The sequence below is a fragment of the Agelaius phoeniceus genome (assembly GCF_051311805.1).
Source record: "Agelaius phoeniceus isolate bAgePho1 chromosome W unlocalized genomic scaffold, bAgePho1.hap1 SUPER_W_unloc_2, whole genome shotgun sequence".
NCBI classification, from domain to species: Eukaryota; Metazoa; Chordata; class Aves; order Passeriformes; family Icteridae; genus Agelaius; species Agelaius phoeniceus.
In genome coordinates this window covers 2,289,414-2,306,570 of record NW_027509867.1, presented here as the reverse complement: position 1 = coordinate 2,306,570, position 17,157 = coordinate 2,289,414, and the positions used below count along the sequence as shown (strand labels likewise).

Below are 17,157 nucleotides of genomic sequence, written 5' to 3'. Positions count from 1 at the left end.
ATCCCTTCTGAGTGCTTTCTATAAATTAGTATAATATAATATAATATGGTACAGCTCTTATACCTTGGAGTAAACAATTCTGATTAAGATAATTTTTTCTAATCGTTACCATAATAGATAATATAATTTTTTTATAAATATATATGCTTTGTCATCCTTAATCTGTGGGACAAATGCTAAAGGTTAAATTTCACCTTGATAATTCTTTACCCATGAACTCTGTAAAAGTCTGAGGCTGGGATTGGAGCCAGCTGCTCCAAGGCTCCTCTCACAGAAGGAGATTACAAAGCCTGGAGGTCCTTGGGGGTATTTTTCTGTGGATATGAGAATCTGGTCAGAGACACAGAAAGCAAGAGAGTTTTCCCATTAATTAGATTGGGAACCGTTAGGAAACTGGAGAGAAAGAATTGTAAATTATCGACAAGTGGTGTCTGTAATAGGTTGTTTTTTCCATAAAGTTGTTTACTGAAGGGGGTTGTCTTTATCAGCCAATCATGTGAAATGTGTTGATTAAATGACCAATGAGATCCACCTGTGGAAAACCAAGGTCAAAAGGAAGAGGATTGAAAAAATGGGTGGCTTTTAGCCCTTAGCCTTCTGATCTGAGTCTGTGTCATCTCTGACTCAACGGTGACATTTGGGGATCTGTGGAGACTATTGGGAATCCTGTCTGCACCTCGTGACCCAACAGGAGCTTCTCTAATAAACGCTGCCTGAAGCTCCCACTGTGCCCATGACAGGAACCCCTGTGAGTGTCTGGGACATCCCGGCTCTTTGGCAGCCTGGGGACTCCTGGGATGTCACCGTGGAGCCCCCGTGAGTGCCTGGGACAGATGGGTGCCCTTGCAGCCCAAGGTGCCCTGGGATGTCACCATGGAATGGCTGTGACTGCCTCTGACCACAGGGCTCTTTACCATCCCCAGAAAGCCCTGGATGGTCTCCATGGAGCCCCTGTCCCTGCCTGTGACATTCCAGCTCTGGAACAGCCTGGAGACTCTTGGAAAGTCTCCATGGAACCCCACCGAGGGCCTGTGACAAATCTGATCCTTAGCAGGCAACCATCACCAGCCCCCTATTCTATAGTCAGTTTCCATGGAAACCATTACCAGCCCCCTGTTGCTGTGTTCAGTCCCTTGGCAACTCCATGGAGACCCCATGCCAGGGGTGGTTGCCATGAACACCAGGGCTGGCACCAGCTGGGATGCTCGGTTTCCATGGGCTGGGCTTCAGCAATGGGATTCCCCAATTTCCTGCTACCGCTAAAACCGCGCTGCCCTCGCTGCCCTCCCGCCTCCCATGGAAAGCACAAAAGGCAAAGATCCAGGGCTGGGATAAAAACAATTTATTGGGAACAGCAACGAGATAAGGAAAAATTTGAACAGAAACAATATTGATAACAGAAGGCATAAATAAAACTTTGACAGGGAAAACTACAACACAACTGACTGTCTCTTTCCAGCCACAATTTCCCCTGTCTGGAAAGGACACCCTTCTCCTCTGGGAGAGAGAGAGAAGGTCCCTTTCCTGCCCCTGGCAATAGCCTGAGGTGGGAGTGAATGTAATGAAAGGGCCATGGCAAGACCATCATGTTCTTCAATCCCACATCATGTCATGGGCAGGAAAAGGGAGAGGTGTCTTCCCAGCATGGATCATGGGCAACACAGATCCCCAGGACTCTTCCCAATGCGGGTCCTCTAAAGGGGGATGAAGCTGGAGCGGTGCATGAAGCTGTTCCTGCAGCTGGGGCATTTGCAGGGCTTTCCTTACTGGCGGCTCCGTTGGTGTCTGGTCAAGGGAGAGCTGCTGGTGAAGCTCTTCCCACACTGGGGACACTCGTAGGGGCTCTCCCCAGTGTGGCTTCACCAGTGGGTGAGGAGGGTGGAGCTGTGCTTGAAGCCCTTCCCACAGTCAGGGCAGCAGAAGGGCCTCTCCCCAGTGTGAATCTGCTGGTGGCAGAGGAGACTGGAGCTGGTCTGAAACCTCTTCTGACACTGGGGACACTCGTAGGGCCTCTCCCCAGTGTGGATGCATTGGTGGTTGATGAGGGCAGAGCTGCAGCTGAAGCCCTTCCCACACTCCCCACACTCATAGGGCCATTCCCCAGTGTGGATCATCTGGTGGCTGATCAGGGTGCTGCTCTGCCTGAAGCTCTTCCCACACTCCAAGCACTTGTGGGGCTTCTCCCCATTGTGAAGCTGCCCAAGGACCACCAGCTCTGAGCTCTGTCCACCTTCCTGTCTCAGGGTGGGTCTTTCCTCCTCAGAGCACTCTGGGCTGGGTTTGTAGCCCCTCCTCCTGTGAAATCTCTGGGGCTTTTCCTCCACGTTGGAATTCTGCACCGTGGAGCCACTTAAAATGGCCTCTTCCACGATGTTCTGCTTTGGGGATTTGTCCTCCCTGGTCTCCATTCTCAGCTTCTTCTCTGGGGGAGGAAAGACAAGGAGAGGATGGGATTTGCCTCCGTGCCAGAGGGAAGGGGAAGGAGATCCCCTCAGTGCATCCCCGGCAGGACGGGGTTGGCAGCAGGGTTGTCCTGCAGCCAGGGGCTGTGCTGGGCTGGGAGATGGAGCAGGAGAGAGGGGGAAAGGGGCACTGACTTCCTCCTCACCTGCCTGGGTATCCCAGGGTATTGTGTCAGTTTGAAAAGACAGGGGTCTGCTAAGGAAGGCAGGAGAGTCCCCTGAAATCGAAAATGTTAATCCCTTCACTTGGAATTATAATTTTCAAAACAAGGGGCTGTCAAGCAAAGTCTTTGGGAATAGGAATAACAGTTCTTCAGAAGGAAAATTAAAAATACAAATGAAGTAGTACTAAAAACTACTTACAGAGTAAGAATACAACCTGACACCCTGTGGGTCAGAGTGTTGGTAGCACTCCTGTTAAATGGTGGCTGCAGTGCTCCTGCAGGGACAGGTGTGGTTCTGTTGGAGCAGTGATCCTGTGGAAGGGTGGAGTTTTCCTCGGAAGGTCCAGTTGTGGCGTTGATTGGCCTGGTCTTCTTCTGGGATCCAGTGGAGCTGGAAGCTGCTCTTCTGGGAATCTTGTGGGAGAAGGCTGACTCTGTTGTTCACATTCTCAGATTATATCCAGGTAGGAATGCTTGGCTCCTCCCTCTGGGCAGAGCTTCTCACAATGGGATGATGGAATTTTTATCAGTGACACTCAATGGCCCATTAACAGAAGATATCTCCCTGGAGGGAGGATTCATGTGGAAGAGATAAAGTAAACTGCTCAATTAACAGATGATAATTGCCCCAGCTTTAACAGAGGGTAATTGAATACACACCCAGCTAAACCTGAGACACTGTTCCAGCCTTGGAAAGCAGGATTTGGTACCAGGATTCTTTAGGGAATGCAACCCTGATTGAAGGCAGAGATAGAATCTCCAGAGCCTGCAGCCAGAAATGGACAGTTGTGTGATACTCATTTCAACATCTTCTCTTTTGGAATTATTGACTAATGATTATTTGCTTTGCCTACCTAATATTTTTGTAATTTTTTGCAAATTTGCATTATCTAAATTACACTGTTCCTTAAGTTAAGTTGGTGTCTGTGTCTTTGGTGCGGGCCCTGCCCACTGGCGAAACAGGGCCCAATCCTGCCTAAGTGTTACCTGGGGAGACAAAACCCTGACTGCAAATGTGCCCCCTTCCACCTTGTTCCCCACACTTCATGCACTGATCATGATGTCCTATGGTCTGGGCTATCCCTGGGGTCAGCTGGGATCTCCTGTCCTGGCTGTGTCCCCTCCCAAGCTCCCCCACAGCCTCAGCCCCTCCCCAGCGTGGCCGAATGAGGGGCAGGACAGGCCTTGGCTCAGTGCGAGCTCAGCAAGAACAAAACCATCTCTGCGTGCTCAGCCCTGTGCTCAGCCCCCGGGCCCGGCATTTCCTCCACTGCCACCCCGGAGCCCCCTTTCCCACCCCTCTGCCCCACGGCCGCCGCAGCACCGGCTGACAATAGAAGCAATTCTGTGGCAATTCCAAGTTTCCTTGGTTCCTGCACAGCTCCAGCTCAGCTGCTGGCAGGTTACAATTAAAGAAAAGTGCAAATTTGGCCCAATACAGATATTATTAAAAGGAAGGGAAAGCTCTGTGTAGCTGTCACAAAGGTGACAGGGATGAAGAGAATAATGATTCTCACATTTGGAAAAAACCCAAGCCTGGGAATTCAGTAGTTATTTGGGAATTTAGCTACTTGAGCTGGGCTTCTTGTAGCACTTTTAGCAGCCTTATGTTCCTCACCATGTGGTGAAAGAACCTTCTCAGTCTTGCTGGTATCATTTGCTCCATTTCCTCCAGTGATTTTAACAAACTTTTCAAGGAGGGACAACAAAATATTTTCTTTACACTCCAGTCCCACAACAGCCATTTTCCTCATCAGTTCTCCCATAGGTCACTCAGACGAAGCTGCGACAGTTTCCAAGAGTTCCTCCAGAGAGACCCACGACCTCCTCAGAGGAGGGAACCATGCTGTTGTCAAAGGCAACTGGGGTCAAAGAACAGTGCCCTGAACTCACTGTGCCAAAATAATTTTGCAGTCTGGTTAAGGAAATACTAGAGAGATGCCATTTGCCCTGGGGCAGGGCAAGTGTGACATTGTCCCCTGTGTGTGTGGCCTTCCCGGGGTGGGGGTTTTACACCTGAGCCAGTTTGGGTAAGGGGGGTGGTGTTCACCCCCTGAGCAGGGATTCCCCCACTGTTTCAGGCTGCAATGTAAGATGGAACCAAATGCATGTTTTCAATGCCCATCTTCATCAGCTGCTATAAACAGGTGGGGCAGTGTTCTTGATCTCTTCCATGACTCAGCCCTGATAACGCCCTCCAGGGGAGATATCTTCTGGGAATGGGCCATTGGGTGTCACTGCAGGACTGATCAAATTCCATCCTCCCATTGTGGGATGCTCCGCCCAGGGGGAGGATCCAAGCATTCCTACCTGCATACAAGGTGAGCCTTGCAACACCAGGAGCAGCTTGCCTACTGGATTCCCAGAGGACAAGAGCTCCAGAACCACCCCTGGACCTCCAGAGGAAGACCAGACCCTTCTACAGGATCACTGCTTGGACAGAATCACGCTCATCACTGCAACAGGACTGCAGCCACCATTTAATGGGACTGCTGCCACCAGCCTGACCAGCAACAGGGTGTCAGGTTATATCCTGACACTGTCCGTTTAAGGCAGTGTTTCTGTATCATTGCCTTGATCTTCTTTTCTTATTAAATTGTAATTCTGGTTTAGACTCTCCCCCAGGTTTGTCTTCAAACCAGTAAAAATTCAATGCGCTCATCTCTTGCTTTCCTCCCAAAACAGGATTTCACATCCCCAAACCTTTGCCAGATGGAGGAGGAGGCTGCAAGGAAGAGGAAGGAGGCCCGGGACACGCAGGCAGGTGAGGAGGCAGTCAGTGCCCCTTTCCCCCTCTCTCCTGCTCCATCTTCCAGCCCAGCACAGCCCCCGTCTGCAGGACAACCCTGCTGCCAACCCTGTCCTGCCGGGGATGCACTGTGGGGATCTCCTTCCCCTTCCCTCTGGCACGGAGGCAAATCCCATCCTCTCCTTGTCCTTCCTCCCCCCGGGAAGGATCTGAGGATGGAGACCAGGGAGGAGAAATCCCCACAGCAGAAACTCATGGAAGAGGCCATTTTGAGTGACTCCAGGGCACAGGAATCCAATGGGGAGGAAAATCCCCAGAGATCCCACAGGAGGAGGGGCTCCAAACCCAGCCCAGGGTGCTCTGAGAAGGAAAGACCCACCCTGAGCCAGGAAGGTGGACAGAGCTTCAGCCAGAGCTCAGAGCTGGTGGTCCATGGGCAGCTTCATGATGGGGAGAAGGCACACAAGTGCTTGGAGTGTGGGAAGAGCTTCACGCAGAGCAGCACCCTGATCAGCCACCAGATGATCCACACTGGGGAATGGCCCTACGAGTGTGGGGAGTGTGGGAAGGGCTTCAGCTGCAGCTCTGCCCTCATCATCCACCAACGCATCCACACTGGGGAGAGGCCCTACGAGTGTCCCCATTGTCAGAAGAGGTTTCAGACCAGCTCCAGTCTCCTCCAGCACCAGCAGATTCACACTGAGGAGAGGCCCTTCCGCTGCCCCAGCTGTGGGAAGGGCTTCAAGCGCAACTCCACCCTCATCACCCACCGGGCATCCACACTGGGGAGAGGGAGAGGCCCTACGAGTGTCCCCAGTGTCAGAAGAGGTTTTACACCAGCTCTGATCTCCTCCTGCATGAGCGGATTCACACAGATGAGAGGCCCTTCCGCTGCCCTGACTGTGGGATGGGCTTCAAGCACAACTCCCACCTCATCAGGCACCAGCGGATCCACACCGGGGAGAAGCCCTACAAGTGTGGGGAATGTGGGATGAGCTTCAGCCAGAACTCTAACCTGATCTCCCACCACAAGACCCACACCAGGGAACGGCCCTATGAGTGTGGGGAATGTGGGAAGAGCTTTAGGCAGAAGTCTCTCTTGATCTGCCACCAGAGGATCCACACTGGGGAAAGGCCATACAACTGCGGGGAATGTGGGATGACCTTTAGTAGGAAGACCCAAATGAACATCCACCAAATGATCCACACAGGGGAGAGGCCCTACCAGTGCCCCGAGTGTGGGAAGAGGTTTCACACCAGCTCTCAGCTCCTCCAGCACCAGCGCATTCACACGGATGAGAGGCCCTTCCTCTGCCCTGACTGCGGGAAGGGCTTCAAGCACAACTCCACCCTCGTCACCCACCGGCGCATCCACACTGGGGAGAGGCCCTACGAGTGTCCCCAGTGTGGGAAGAGCTTCACCAGCAGCTCTCACTTGAGCAGACACCAACGGAGGCACCAGTAAAAGAAGCCCTGCACATGCCCCAACTGCAGGAAGAGTTTAATGCACTGCTCCAGCTTTATCCCCCATTGGAGACCCCACGTTGGTCAGAGTCCTGGCGATCCATGTTCCCTGTGATCCATGCTGGGAAGACACCTGTCCCTTTTCCTGCCCCTGCCAATGACATGATGTGGGGTTGGAGAACATGATGGTCTGGCCATGGCCCTGTCATTACATTCACTCCCACCTCAGGTCATTGCCAGGGGCAGGAAAGGGACTCTCTCTCTCTCTCTCCCTGAGGAGAAGGGTGTCCTTTCCAGACAGGAGGAAATACATTGCCAGGAAGAACTAGTTGTTGATGTTGTAGTTTTCTCTGTAAATAGTTTTACTTATCCCTTCTGTTATCAATATTGTTTCTGTTTCTGTTTGTTCTTTATCTCGTTGCTGTTCCCAATAAATTGTTCTTATCCCAGCCTGGGATCTTTGCCTTTTTTGCTTTCCACGGGAGGCGGGAGGGCAGCGAGGGCAGCGCAGTTTTAGCAGGAGCAGGAAATTGGGGAATCCCATTCCTGAAGCCCGGCCCCTGGAAACCGAGCATCCCAGCTGGTGCCAGCTCTGGTGGCCATGGCAACCACCCCTGGCATGGGGTCTCCATGGAGCTGCCAAGGGACTGAGCATAGCAACAGGGGGCTGGTGATGGTTGCCTGCTGAGGATCAGATTTGTCACAGGCCCTCAGAAGGGTTCCATGGGGACTTTCCAAGAATCTCCAGGCTGTTCCAAAGCTGGAATGTCACAGGCAGAGACAGGGGCTCCATGGAGACCTCCGAGGGGTTTCTAGGATGGTAAAGAGCCCTGTGGTCAGAGGCAGTCACAGCCATTCCATGGTGACATCCCAGGAGTCCCCAGGCTGCCAAAGAGCTGGGATGTCCCAGGCACTCACATGGGTTCCTGTCATGGGCACAGTGGGAGCTTCAGGCAACATTTATTAGAGAAGCTCCTGTTGGGTCACGAGGTGCAGAAACGATCCCCAATGCTCCCCATAGATCCCCAAATGTCACTGTTGTATCAGTGTTCCGTGCTTTCTTTCCAATGGAAAACAACCATCCTTATCCTCCAGGTGTCCATGTCTGAAATTGGGATTCCACCTCCAAAATTCTGTATATCCAAGGGTTGCTCCCAGGCACAATCTGCCAGTACCATCAAGCCTGGGTGGCCTTGACCTCTGGTGACTGCCCCTGCAACACTGGGGCTGGGTTCTTTCCTTCCCATGGAGAACACTGGGACACTGTGGGGACCTCATGGAACCATGGGGATCATTGTGGCACCACTGGAGCCCATGGAACCAAGGGGCCGTGGTGACACCGCGGGGCTTCATGGAACCCAGAGACCATTCTGGCTCTGTGGGGCCTGATGGAACCATGGAGACCATTGGGACCCTTCAGGGCCTGGTGTCACCAAGGGGGCATTATGGCACCTCAGGGCCTCAGGGAAGCAAAGGACCATTGGGACACTGTGGGGCCCCATGGAACCGAGGGAACATGGAACAGGCCTGGCTGGCTTGGCCTCCCAGGGGCCACCTGAAAGGTCTGGCTGATGTTGCAATGTCAAGGAATGCCTCTCATCAGCTCCTGGAACACTGGGGCTCTGTGCTTTCCTTGCTATATAAAAGAACTGTCCCTCTTTTTAAATGTCCATTGCCAAAATTGTTATTCTCTCTAAAAATTTTCCTATATGCAAGGGTTTCTCTCAGAAAAAAACCTGCCACTTCTGGCTGGCCTTGTCCTCTGGTGGTCACTCTCTTCTGCCTGGCAAACACTGGGGCTCTGTTCCTTCCTTCCTACGGAAAAGAACCAACCTTCATGTCCATGGTCCATGGCCAAAATTAGAATTTGGCTTCCCAAATTCCATATATCCAAAGATTGCTCCCAGACAAAAGTAGTAAGGACAGACAGGTCAGGCTGGCCATGTCTGCTGGTGATTTTCTTAGACTCTGAGTTGAATGCTTTCAGTTGAAAAAACCTTGGAAAGGGGCCAGAGATCTCCCAAGAAGGGTTTTTGAGGACTTGGACACATGACCGATACATATGGACAAAGGAGCTCTGGGCTCTGTGCTGTTGTGGTGATTTTGCATCATGGAAGTGATGTTCTTAGAGAAGCTGCTAGCAGTTTCATCTGTGTCTGACAAAAAAACCAATCAGTAATCAGCTTTGAGAACTGACAATCTGTTAAACCACTAAGGAAACTGTACACACCTCTGTGAAGACACATGTTAAAGATGGGAAAGCCTGGGAGGGTCTCTTTCCCTTCTGGCTGGCACAGAGGTAACAAGGCTGACCCGGCCCTGTCTCAGCCAGGCCGGGCCGGGCGGCTCCTGCCGTGGGGCCAGGCCCCTTCCCAGGGACCCCGCCAGGCCCCATCGGCTGCCGGGCAGGGCCGGGGAGGCCGCGGGGCCGAGGCCGGGCCGGGCCATGGCTGCAGTTGGGAACATCTGGGCCCTGCTGAGCCCTGCCCCGCCGCCAGCCTGGGCCCAGCCAGGATCCGCCGGGCCCCAGGAGCAGCCCCGGGCCGGGCCGGCTCGGCCAAGATTCTGCCACCCTTGGGCTTCAGCCGCAAGCCCCGGGCAGGGGCAGGAGAAGCCATCGGCCCCGGCCGTGCTGCTGCTGTGCTCTGGCCTGGCTGCTGAGATCCTGGCCCTGCCCCAGCGTGGCCCATCCTGACACAGCCCCAGTGCAGCCGCTGCAGAAACCTCCATCGTAAAACAGCTCCGGCCGCAAGCACCGAGCCTGGCCGGGGGCACGGAACCATCTGCAGGCCCCGGGTGAGATATGAACTCTTTCAGTGCTTCCATCCTCCCTCCAGTGAGAGAAAAGGACAAACTGCAGGCACAGAGAGGAGCAACATGAAGACACCAAGGTCACTGAAGAGGAAGTTGAGTCCCAGATGGGAGGGATGAGGAGATGCCTTGATCTGGGGGCTGAAATCCTCTTGTAAAGCTATGGGGAAGGATGTAATTGATACATCAGACTCTCTTTTTCCCTATAACTAATTGAAAATATGGGGAGATGACTTGTTCAGCAAAAACCTCCATGCTAAAGTAAGCAAATGTTGAAGTAGCTGTGATCCCATGAGAAGTTTAAACAGAGAAAGAGAGAAGAGTAATGAGATCCTGTGGCCTCAGGGAGAGAAGAAGAAGAAGATCTCTGTTCTCAGAGATGAAGATGATTTCAGAAATAGGTGAAGAGAATCTTTGCTCTTGAACAGCTCATCTTTAAACTCATATCCCATAAGTTGACATTGCCCAGAAACACAGCTGTGGGGAAAGCTGTGAAAAATGGGAGGGACTTCACAATTGCAGATTTTCTGGGCACCTGCTATTCATGGGAATTGAGAGCCACGAGAGAACTTTTTTCTTATGGAGAAGTCTCCATAGCATGAGAGAGAGACTCCTCTCCCTAAGTGAACTGAAGAAAGACTGTTCTAGATGGTGTAAACTGACTGAAACTTTCAGGTTTTGTCTCCTTGCATTGTCAGTAAGAAAGAAAAGGTTGTAGGGAGAGGAGAAGTGTTCAGATTCTTATTATTCTTTCTTCTATTCACTGATAATAAACTTTTCAATATACCCCTTTAAAATTTTGAGCCTACTTTGCCTTTCTCCTAATCCTATCTCACAGCAGGAAATGAGTAAATATATTCCAGTGAGTGCAATGGTAATTAGCCAACACTGATCCCACTGCACGAATAGTTGCATTGGCTGAGAAATCTCAAATTAGCAAACCAAACTCACTCCAGATACATTCCTGATAAACTCCATTAGAGCAGAGGGAAATCAAGGCGGAGCCATGGTTTGTCAGGACTTCTGCATCCTGATGAGCCCCGTGGTGCATTTGGAGCTGAGCCCTGGAACCTCAGGGCCTGAGAGGAGATTGCAAAAACCTTTCCAGGAGTCAAAGTCAGAGGAAAACCCAAAAGTGTCTCAGAGCTTGAATGGGTCAAACTGAGGTTCATCCCCAACACAGGCTCCTCCTGGACTCCTTGGAGGAGAGAACTGGAGGCCAGGATTGACCAAAAACCTTTCAGAGTCTCAATGTGGAAAGGAAATTCCAAACTACCTTAAAAATTTTGAGAAGCTCAAAGCATTACTGAGCCCCACTGAGTGCCAATGCAAAGCTCTCCAGGGACTCATTAAAGCAGATAATTGGGACCATGATTGCATAAACCTCTCACAGAGTCTGTATCAAAAGGGAAACACCAAGCACCTTAAAATAACTGAAGTACCCTGAAGTATTAATGAGCCCCACTGAATGTTGTTCCTGACAAAGCCTCTCCAGGGACTAATTACAGCAGATAATTGGAGGCCATGATTGCACAAACCTCTCAGAGACTCCAAGGCAAAAGCCAAAGCCAAAGTCCTTTGAAAAACCTGCAGTCCCTGCAGGGAGCATGAAGGAGCCCCCAGGGCCATTGCTGAGCAAGGCTCCCCAGGGACTCCTTGCAGCAGATCCTTGAGGCCACTGGGATGTGGGCTAGGGGGGGATGCTGAGGGCAGCACAAGGGGCTGACAGTGCCCAGCCTGGCTGGGCTGTGCCAGGAGGCCCCAGGGCCTCTGGACAAGGTGTCTCCTCCCAGCCCTTGCTGGCACAGACCCTGCTGTGCCCCAGGGCACCAAGACTTGGCTTCTCTTTGTCCCCACCTGTCATCACTGCCTGCAGTTCTCTGCTCTGCCTGGGGCCTGGGGACACTTGCTCAGTCGTGTCCCTCAGTGGGACCCATTAAAAGTCCAGGAAACTTTGGAGTTGGATTCTGCCTTGGAGTTCTGGACAGGTTTCTTCAGCTGCCTCTCAGGGACTGATGTTCAGGGCCTGAGCACAAAGCCCCAGAGGCTGATTAAAGTTCTTGTGCTGTGTCTGTGCTGCTGAGCTGGGCTGGGCTCCTGGCACAGAGGCAGCTCCTGCTCACCAAGAAGAGCTTCAAAAGCACATTTCTCTTGATGAGCAGCTCTTGTGCCAGCCCAGCAGGGCTGGGGCACTGCCTGCAGCCAGCCCGGGCACAGCCCAGAGGCACAGAGAGCTTCAATCAGTCAGGGCTGGGAAGGGGCTGAGAAGTGCCTGGGGCACAATCACTGCCAGCCCTTGGCACAGGAACCTCTGGCTGCAGGACAATGCAGCTGCAGCTCCTGGAGCCATCTCCTGCAGCTGGAACATGCCAATGCCTGCAGAGCCTGTGAGTACATTCTCTGCTTGTCTCTTGTGCAGAGCAGCCAGGGGTGCCCAGGGCTGTCCTGCAGAGCAGGGTCCTGCAGCCCAGGGCGCTGTGCTGGGGCAGGGGCTCTGCTGCCTGCCAGGGACAGCTCTCAGCCAGCCCTGGCAGCTGCTCCCAGCACTGGGGGACAAGATCTGGCTGGGAGGAGACAGCTGGTGAGGCTTGGGAGTGTTCTCCTTGTGTGGGGAGGATGCTGCATTGTTCAGGACTGCTCCCAGCATGGCATTGAACTGCAGAACATTTCCAAGGAGATCATACAGGGAGCACAGCAACGCACAGGCTGGAGAAAAGGGAAAATCCTGCTTTTTTAATCTATTGCTCTGGGTTGCCTTGATGGGAAATTGCACATAGATATTCATATCTCTGTTCAGGATGGTATTAAAAAAAAAAAAAAACAAACAGACAAAATTTCCCAGATCTAAATAAACCAGGCAGTGCAGAAATCAGCAAAAGACCCCTCAGAGGCAGCATCAGTTGGACCGTGGTCACAAGGGTTTTCAGGATGAAGAAGAGACAAGAATGTTGACTTCATGATCAGAAGGCTTGATTTATTATTTTATGATATATGTTACATTAAGACTATACTAAAAAGCGATAGAAAGGAAAAGGCTTCTTCAGAAGCTAGCTAGGCTAAGAATAGAAAAGAATGAACAACAAAGATCTGTGTCTCAGACAGAGAGCAAGAGCCAGCTCTGCCATGAGTAGTCAGGAAATCCAAACATCCACAGGAGACCAATCACGGGTCTACCTGTTGCATTCCACAGCAGCAGATAAACATTGTTTCCTTTTGGTTGCTGAAACTGCAGCTTCTCACAAGGAAAAAACCTAAGAAAATATTTTTCATGAAAGATGTCTGTGACAATCAGTGTCACTTTTCCAGCCTCCTCAGGGTTTCTCTGACGTTGCCATCAGAGCCTGCAGAGCCAGAGCTGCCCCTGGGCAGTGCCTGAGCTGGGAGGGCTCTGCAGGGCAGAGCTGAGCCCCCAGGGCTGGGCTGGGCTCTGGAAGCACTGGCAGGGCCCAGCCTTGGGCACAGGGAAGCAGCTGCTGGCAGGGACAGCTCCAGGCAGCAGAGCCCTGGGAGGGCAGTGGGGGGAAAGTGCCCCCAGGCTGTGCTGGGATATTTCAAGTCCTCTCCAAACCCAACTATTCCATGGTTACTTTTCTTACAGATCCCCATGTGCAGCCCCAACAAATGTCCAACAGCAGCTCCATCAGGCACTTCCTCCTGCTGGCATTGGCAGACACGCGGCAGCTGCAGCTCCTGCACTTCTGCCTCTTGCTGGGCATCTCCCTGGCTGCCCTCCTGGGCAACGGCCTCATCATCAGCGCCGTAGCCTGCGGCCACCACCTGCACACGCCCATGTTCTTCTTCCTGCTCAACCTGGCCCTCGCTGACCTGGGCTCCATCTGCACCACTGTCCCCAAAGCCATGCACAATTCCCTCTGGGACACCAGGGACATCTCCTACACTGGATGTGCTGCACAGCTCTTTTTCTTTGTGTTCTTTACTGGAGCAGAGCTTTATCTCCTGACCGTGATGTGCTACGACCGCTACGTGTCCATCTGCAAACCCCTACACTACGGGACCCTCCTGGGCAGCAGAGCTTGTGCCCACATGGCAGCAGCTGCCTGGGCCAGTGCCTTTCTCAATGCTCTTATGCACACGGCCAATACATTTTCCCTGCCCCTGTGCCATGGCAATGCCCTGGGCCAGTTCTTCTGTGAAATCCCACAGATCCTCAAGCTCTCCTGCTCCAAATCCTACCTCAGGGAATTGGGGCTTCTTGCTGTCAGTGCCTGTTTTGGTTTTGGCTGTTTTGTGTTCATTGTTTTCTCTTATGTGCAGATCTTCAGGGCTGTGCTGAGGATCCCCTCTGGGCAGGGACAGCACAAAGCCTTTTCCACCTGCTTCCCTCACCTGGCTGTGGTCTCCCTGTTCATCAGCTCTGCAGTGTTTGCTCACCTGAAGCCTCCCTCCATCTCCTCTCCATCCCTGGATTTGCCACTGACAGTTCTGTGCTCAGTGGTGCCTCCAGCCCTGAACCCCCTCATCTACAGCCTGAGGAACCAGGAGCTCAAGGCTGCAGGGTGGAGACAAATGACTGGATGGTTTCAGAAACATTAAACTGCTGGCCAATTTCTGCATATCACTTGTAATAAAAGTCATCTTTCATACTTCTTGTTGGTTTCATTTTGGAGGTTCTTTTTCTTTTTTTTACTTTTTTCATATCATCTACAAATAAATGTCATTGTTTGTGCCATTTCTCATTTTGTTTCTCTCCACCTATCCTGTGGCCACAGACTGTGTCAATGAGGGGTTGTGCTCTTGGTGGCTTTAAAGGAACTAAAGGATCTCCCAGCAGAGTCTTCTCCAGAGATGCCCTTTTGTTGCCTTCTCTGGAGCTGCAGCAGCAATGTCTGTGTGCAGAGCTGGGGCAGATCAGTGCTGGCACAGCAGCTCTGCTCCTGCTGGCCACACCATTCCTGATCCAGGCCAGGAGCCATTGGCCTTCTTGGCCACCTGGGCACACTGCTGCCTCATGTCCAGCCTGCTGTCCATCAGTCCCTGCAGGTCCCTTTCTGCCTGGCTGCCTCTCCAGCCACTCTGTCCCCAGCCTGTAGCACTCGGGCCAAATATCAGGGCCTGGCCCTTGGATTTGTTAAACCTCACCTTGTTGGTTTCATCCTCTGGATCCAGCCTGTCAAGGTTCCTGTGCAGACCACTCCTATGCTCCAGCAGATCAACGCTCGCACCCAGCTTGGTGTCATCGGCAAAGATGTCCTTGGTTCCAAGGGGCCCCTCAGTGTCACAATGGCCTCTTGGTTACAGCAGGCCCTGCACTGTCACACTGGTCTCCTTGGTTCCATAAGACCATGCAGAGCAATAATGGTCTCCTTGGTTTCATGGGGCTTCACAGTGTCACAATGTTCTCGTAGGTGCTCCAGTTTCACAGTGGCCCCTTGGTTCCATGGGCCCCAGGGTGTCACAATGTCCCCATGGTCACATGAGGTCCCACACTGTCACCATGGTCTCTTTGGTTCCACAAGTCCCCTCAGTGTCACAATGGACTCCTTGTTTCCACAAGGCCACACAGTGTCACAGCATTCTTCCAGATCCCTTGAGGCCCCATCGTGTCACAGTGGCCCCTTGGTTACACAGGATCCTGCAGTGTCACAATGTCCCCTTGGTTCCATGAGGCCCCGCAGTGTCAGAACGGCCCCTTGGTTCCACTGGGCCCTGCAGTCTCCCAATGGTCCCCTTGGTTTTGCAGTGTCAAAATGGTGAAACCCCTTGGTTCCACGAGGCCCTGCAGTGTCACAATGGCCTCTGTGGTTCCACGAGGGCCCAGAGTGTCACGGGGCACTCCCTGGGTCCATTTTGCCCCACAGCACCACCATGGACCCCGGGTTCTGTGGGGCTGCACGGTGTCACCATGGTCCTCTTAGTTCCACAAGGCCCTGCAGTGTCACAATGGCCCCAGAGTGTCCCAATCATCACAGAATGACAGAATCAAATAGGCTGGAAAAGACCTTTGGGATCATCAAGTCCATGCAATGCCCTAATACTGCCTTGTCACCCAGACCATGCCACTGAGTGCCACTGGAGAGGGACAGTGACTCTGCCACCTCCCCCCTGGCCAGCCCATTCCAGTTCCCACTCACCCTTTCTGTGAAGAACTCCTTCCTATTGTCCAGCCTGAACCTCCCCTGGTGCAGCTTAAGGCTGGGTCTTCTTGTCCTGCCCTCCAGCAGATCCACACTCACACCCAGCTTGGTGCCATCTGCAATTTGTGAATGCTGGACTCGATCCCCTCACCCAGATCATCAGTGAAGATATTAAACAGGACTGGGCCCAGCACAGATCCCTGGGGACAGCACCAGTGCCTGGACACCAGCTGGGTGCAGCACCATCCCCACCACTCTCTGGGCCCAGCCTCCAGCCAGCTCTTAAATCTCCCAGCCAGGAGGGAACCTGCCCAAGCCGTGGGCTGCAGCTTTTCCAGGGAATGCTGTCAGAGACAGAGTCAAAGGCTCTGCTGGAGTCCAGGCACACAACATCCACAGCCTTTCCCACATCCACAGGTGGGTCACCTGGGCATAAAAGGAGACCAGGTTGGTCAGGCAGGACCTGCCAGCCCTAAATCCACGCTGGCTGGCTCTGATCCCTGGGCCATCCTGTGGGTGCCCTGTGATGGCACTCAAGGTGATCTGTTCCATACCCTTGCCGGGCACCCAGGTCAGGCTGACAGGCCTGGAGTTCCCCAGCTCCTCCTTCCAGCCCTTCCTGGGGATGGGCTCACACTGGCACCTCCAGTGCTCTGGGCCCTCCCTGCTGAGCCAGGACTGATGGTAAATGATGGAGAGCAGCTTGGGGAGCTCATCCACAGCTCCCTCATCCCCCTGGGATGGATCCCATCTGATCCCATACACCTGTGAGCATCTGAGTGGCTCAGCAGGTCCCCAGCTGCTTCCTCCTGGATTCCAGGGGGCTGTTCTGCTCCCTGTGCCCATCTACCAGCTCAGGAGAACACTTGTCCTGAGGACAACCTGTCCTAATATTGAAAATTGAGACAAAAAATGTGTTAAGTAGCTCAGCCTTTTCTTTATCTTTAGTTATTGTATTACCCACTGCATCCAATGAAGAGTAGAGGTTCTCCTTCTCCCTCCTTTTGCTACAAATTTTTTTATAAAAACATTTTTATTTTTTTACAGAAGCTGATAGGTTAAGTTCTGATTGAGTTTTCAACTCTCAACTTTTCTTTCTGCATAACCTAATGACATCCTTTAACACTTCCTGAGTTGTCAGTCCATTTTCCCCTTGACTTCCCACAAAAGCTCAATGGGCAGCCAGGCCAGGTATTTCATCACCAGCTCATCTTTTGCCACACTGGGACAGGCTGTTCCTTCCCCCTTAAGATTACTTTCTTGAAATGGATTCATCCTTCCTGGACCCCTTTTTTTTAATGGCTGTTTCCCTTAAAAAATCAGTACCCAATTTTGTACTCCTCAAATCTGCATTCTGACCAGGCCAGTCTGCCCTTCCTAATTCCAGTAGAAGTTTTGTTACTGCCTCTCTT

At 52.4% G+C, this 17,157-nt stretch overlaps 1 protein-coding gene across 1 annotated transcript in view; it reads left to right on the top strand.

Annotated features, from left to right (window-relative positions):
- The window catches only part of LOC143692642 (uncharacterized), a 76,997-nt gene that overhangs the window by 27,420 nt on the left and 32,420 nt on the right, over positions 1 to 17,157 (top strand). The window contains exons 4-5 of the mRNA XM_077172891.1: positions 5,769 to 6,148; positions 6,238 to 6,781. Of these exons, the coding sequence (XP_077029006.1) occupies positions 5,769 to 6,148; positions 6,238 to 6,781 (924 nt within the window). The remainder of the gene's footprint in view (positions 1 to 5,768; positions 6,149 to 6,237; positions 6,782 to 17,157) is intronic.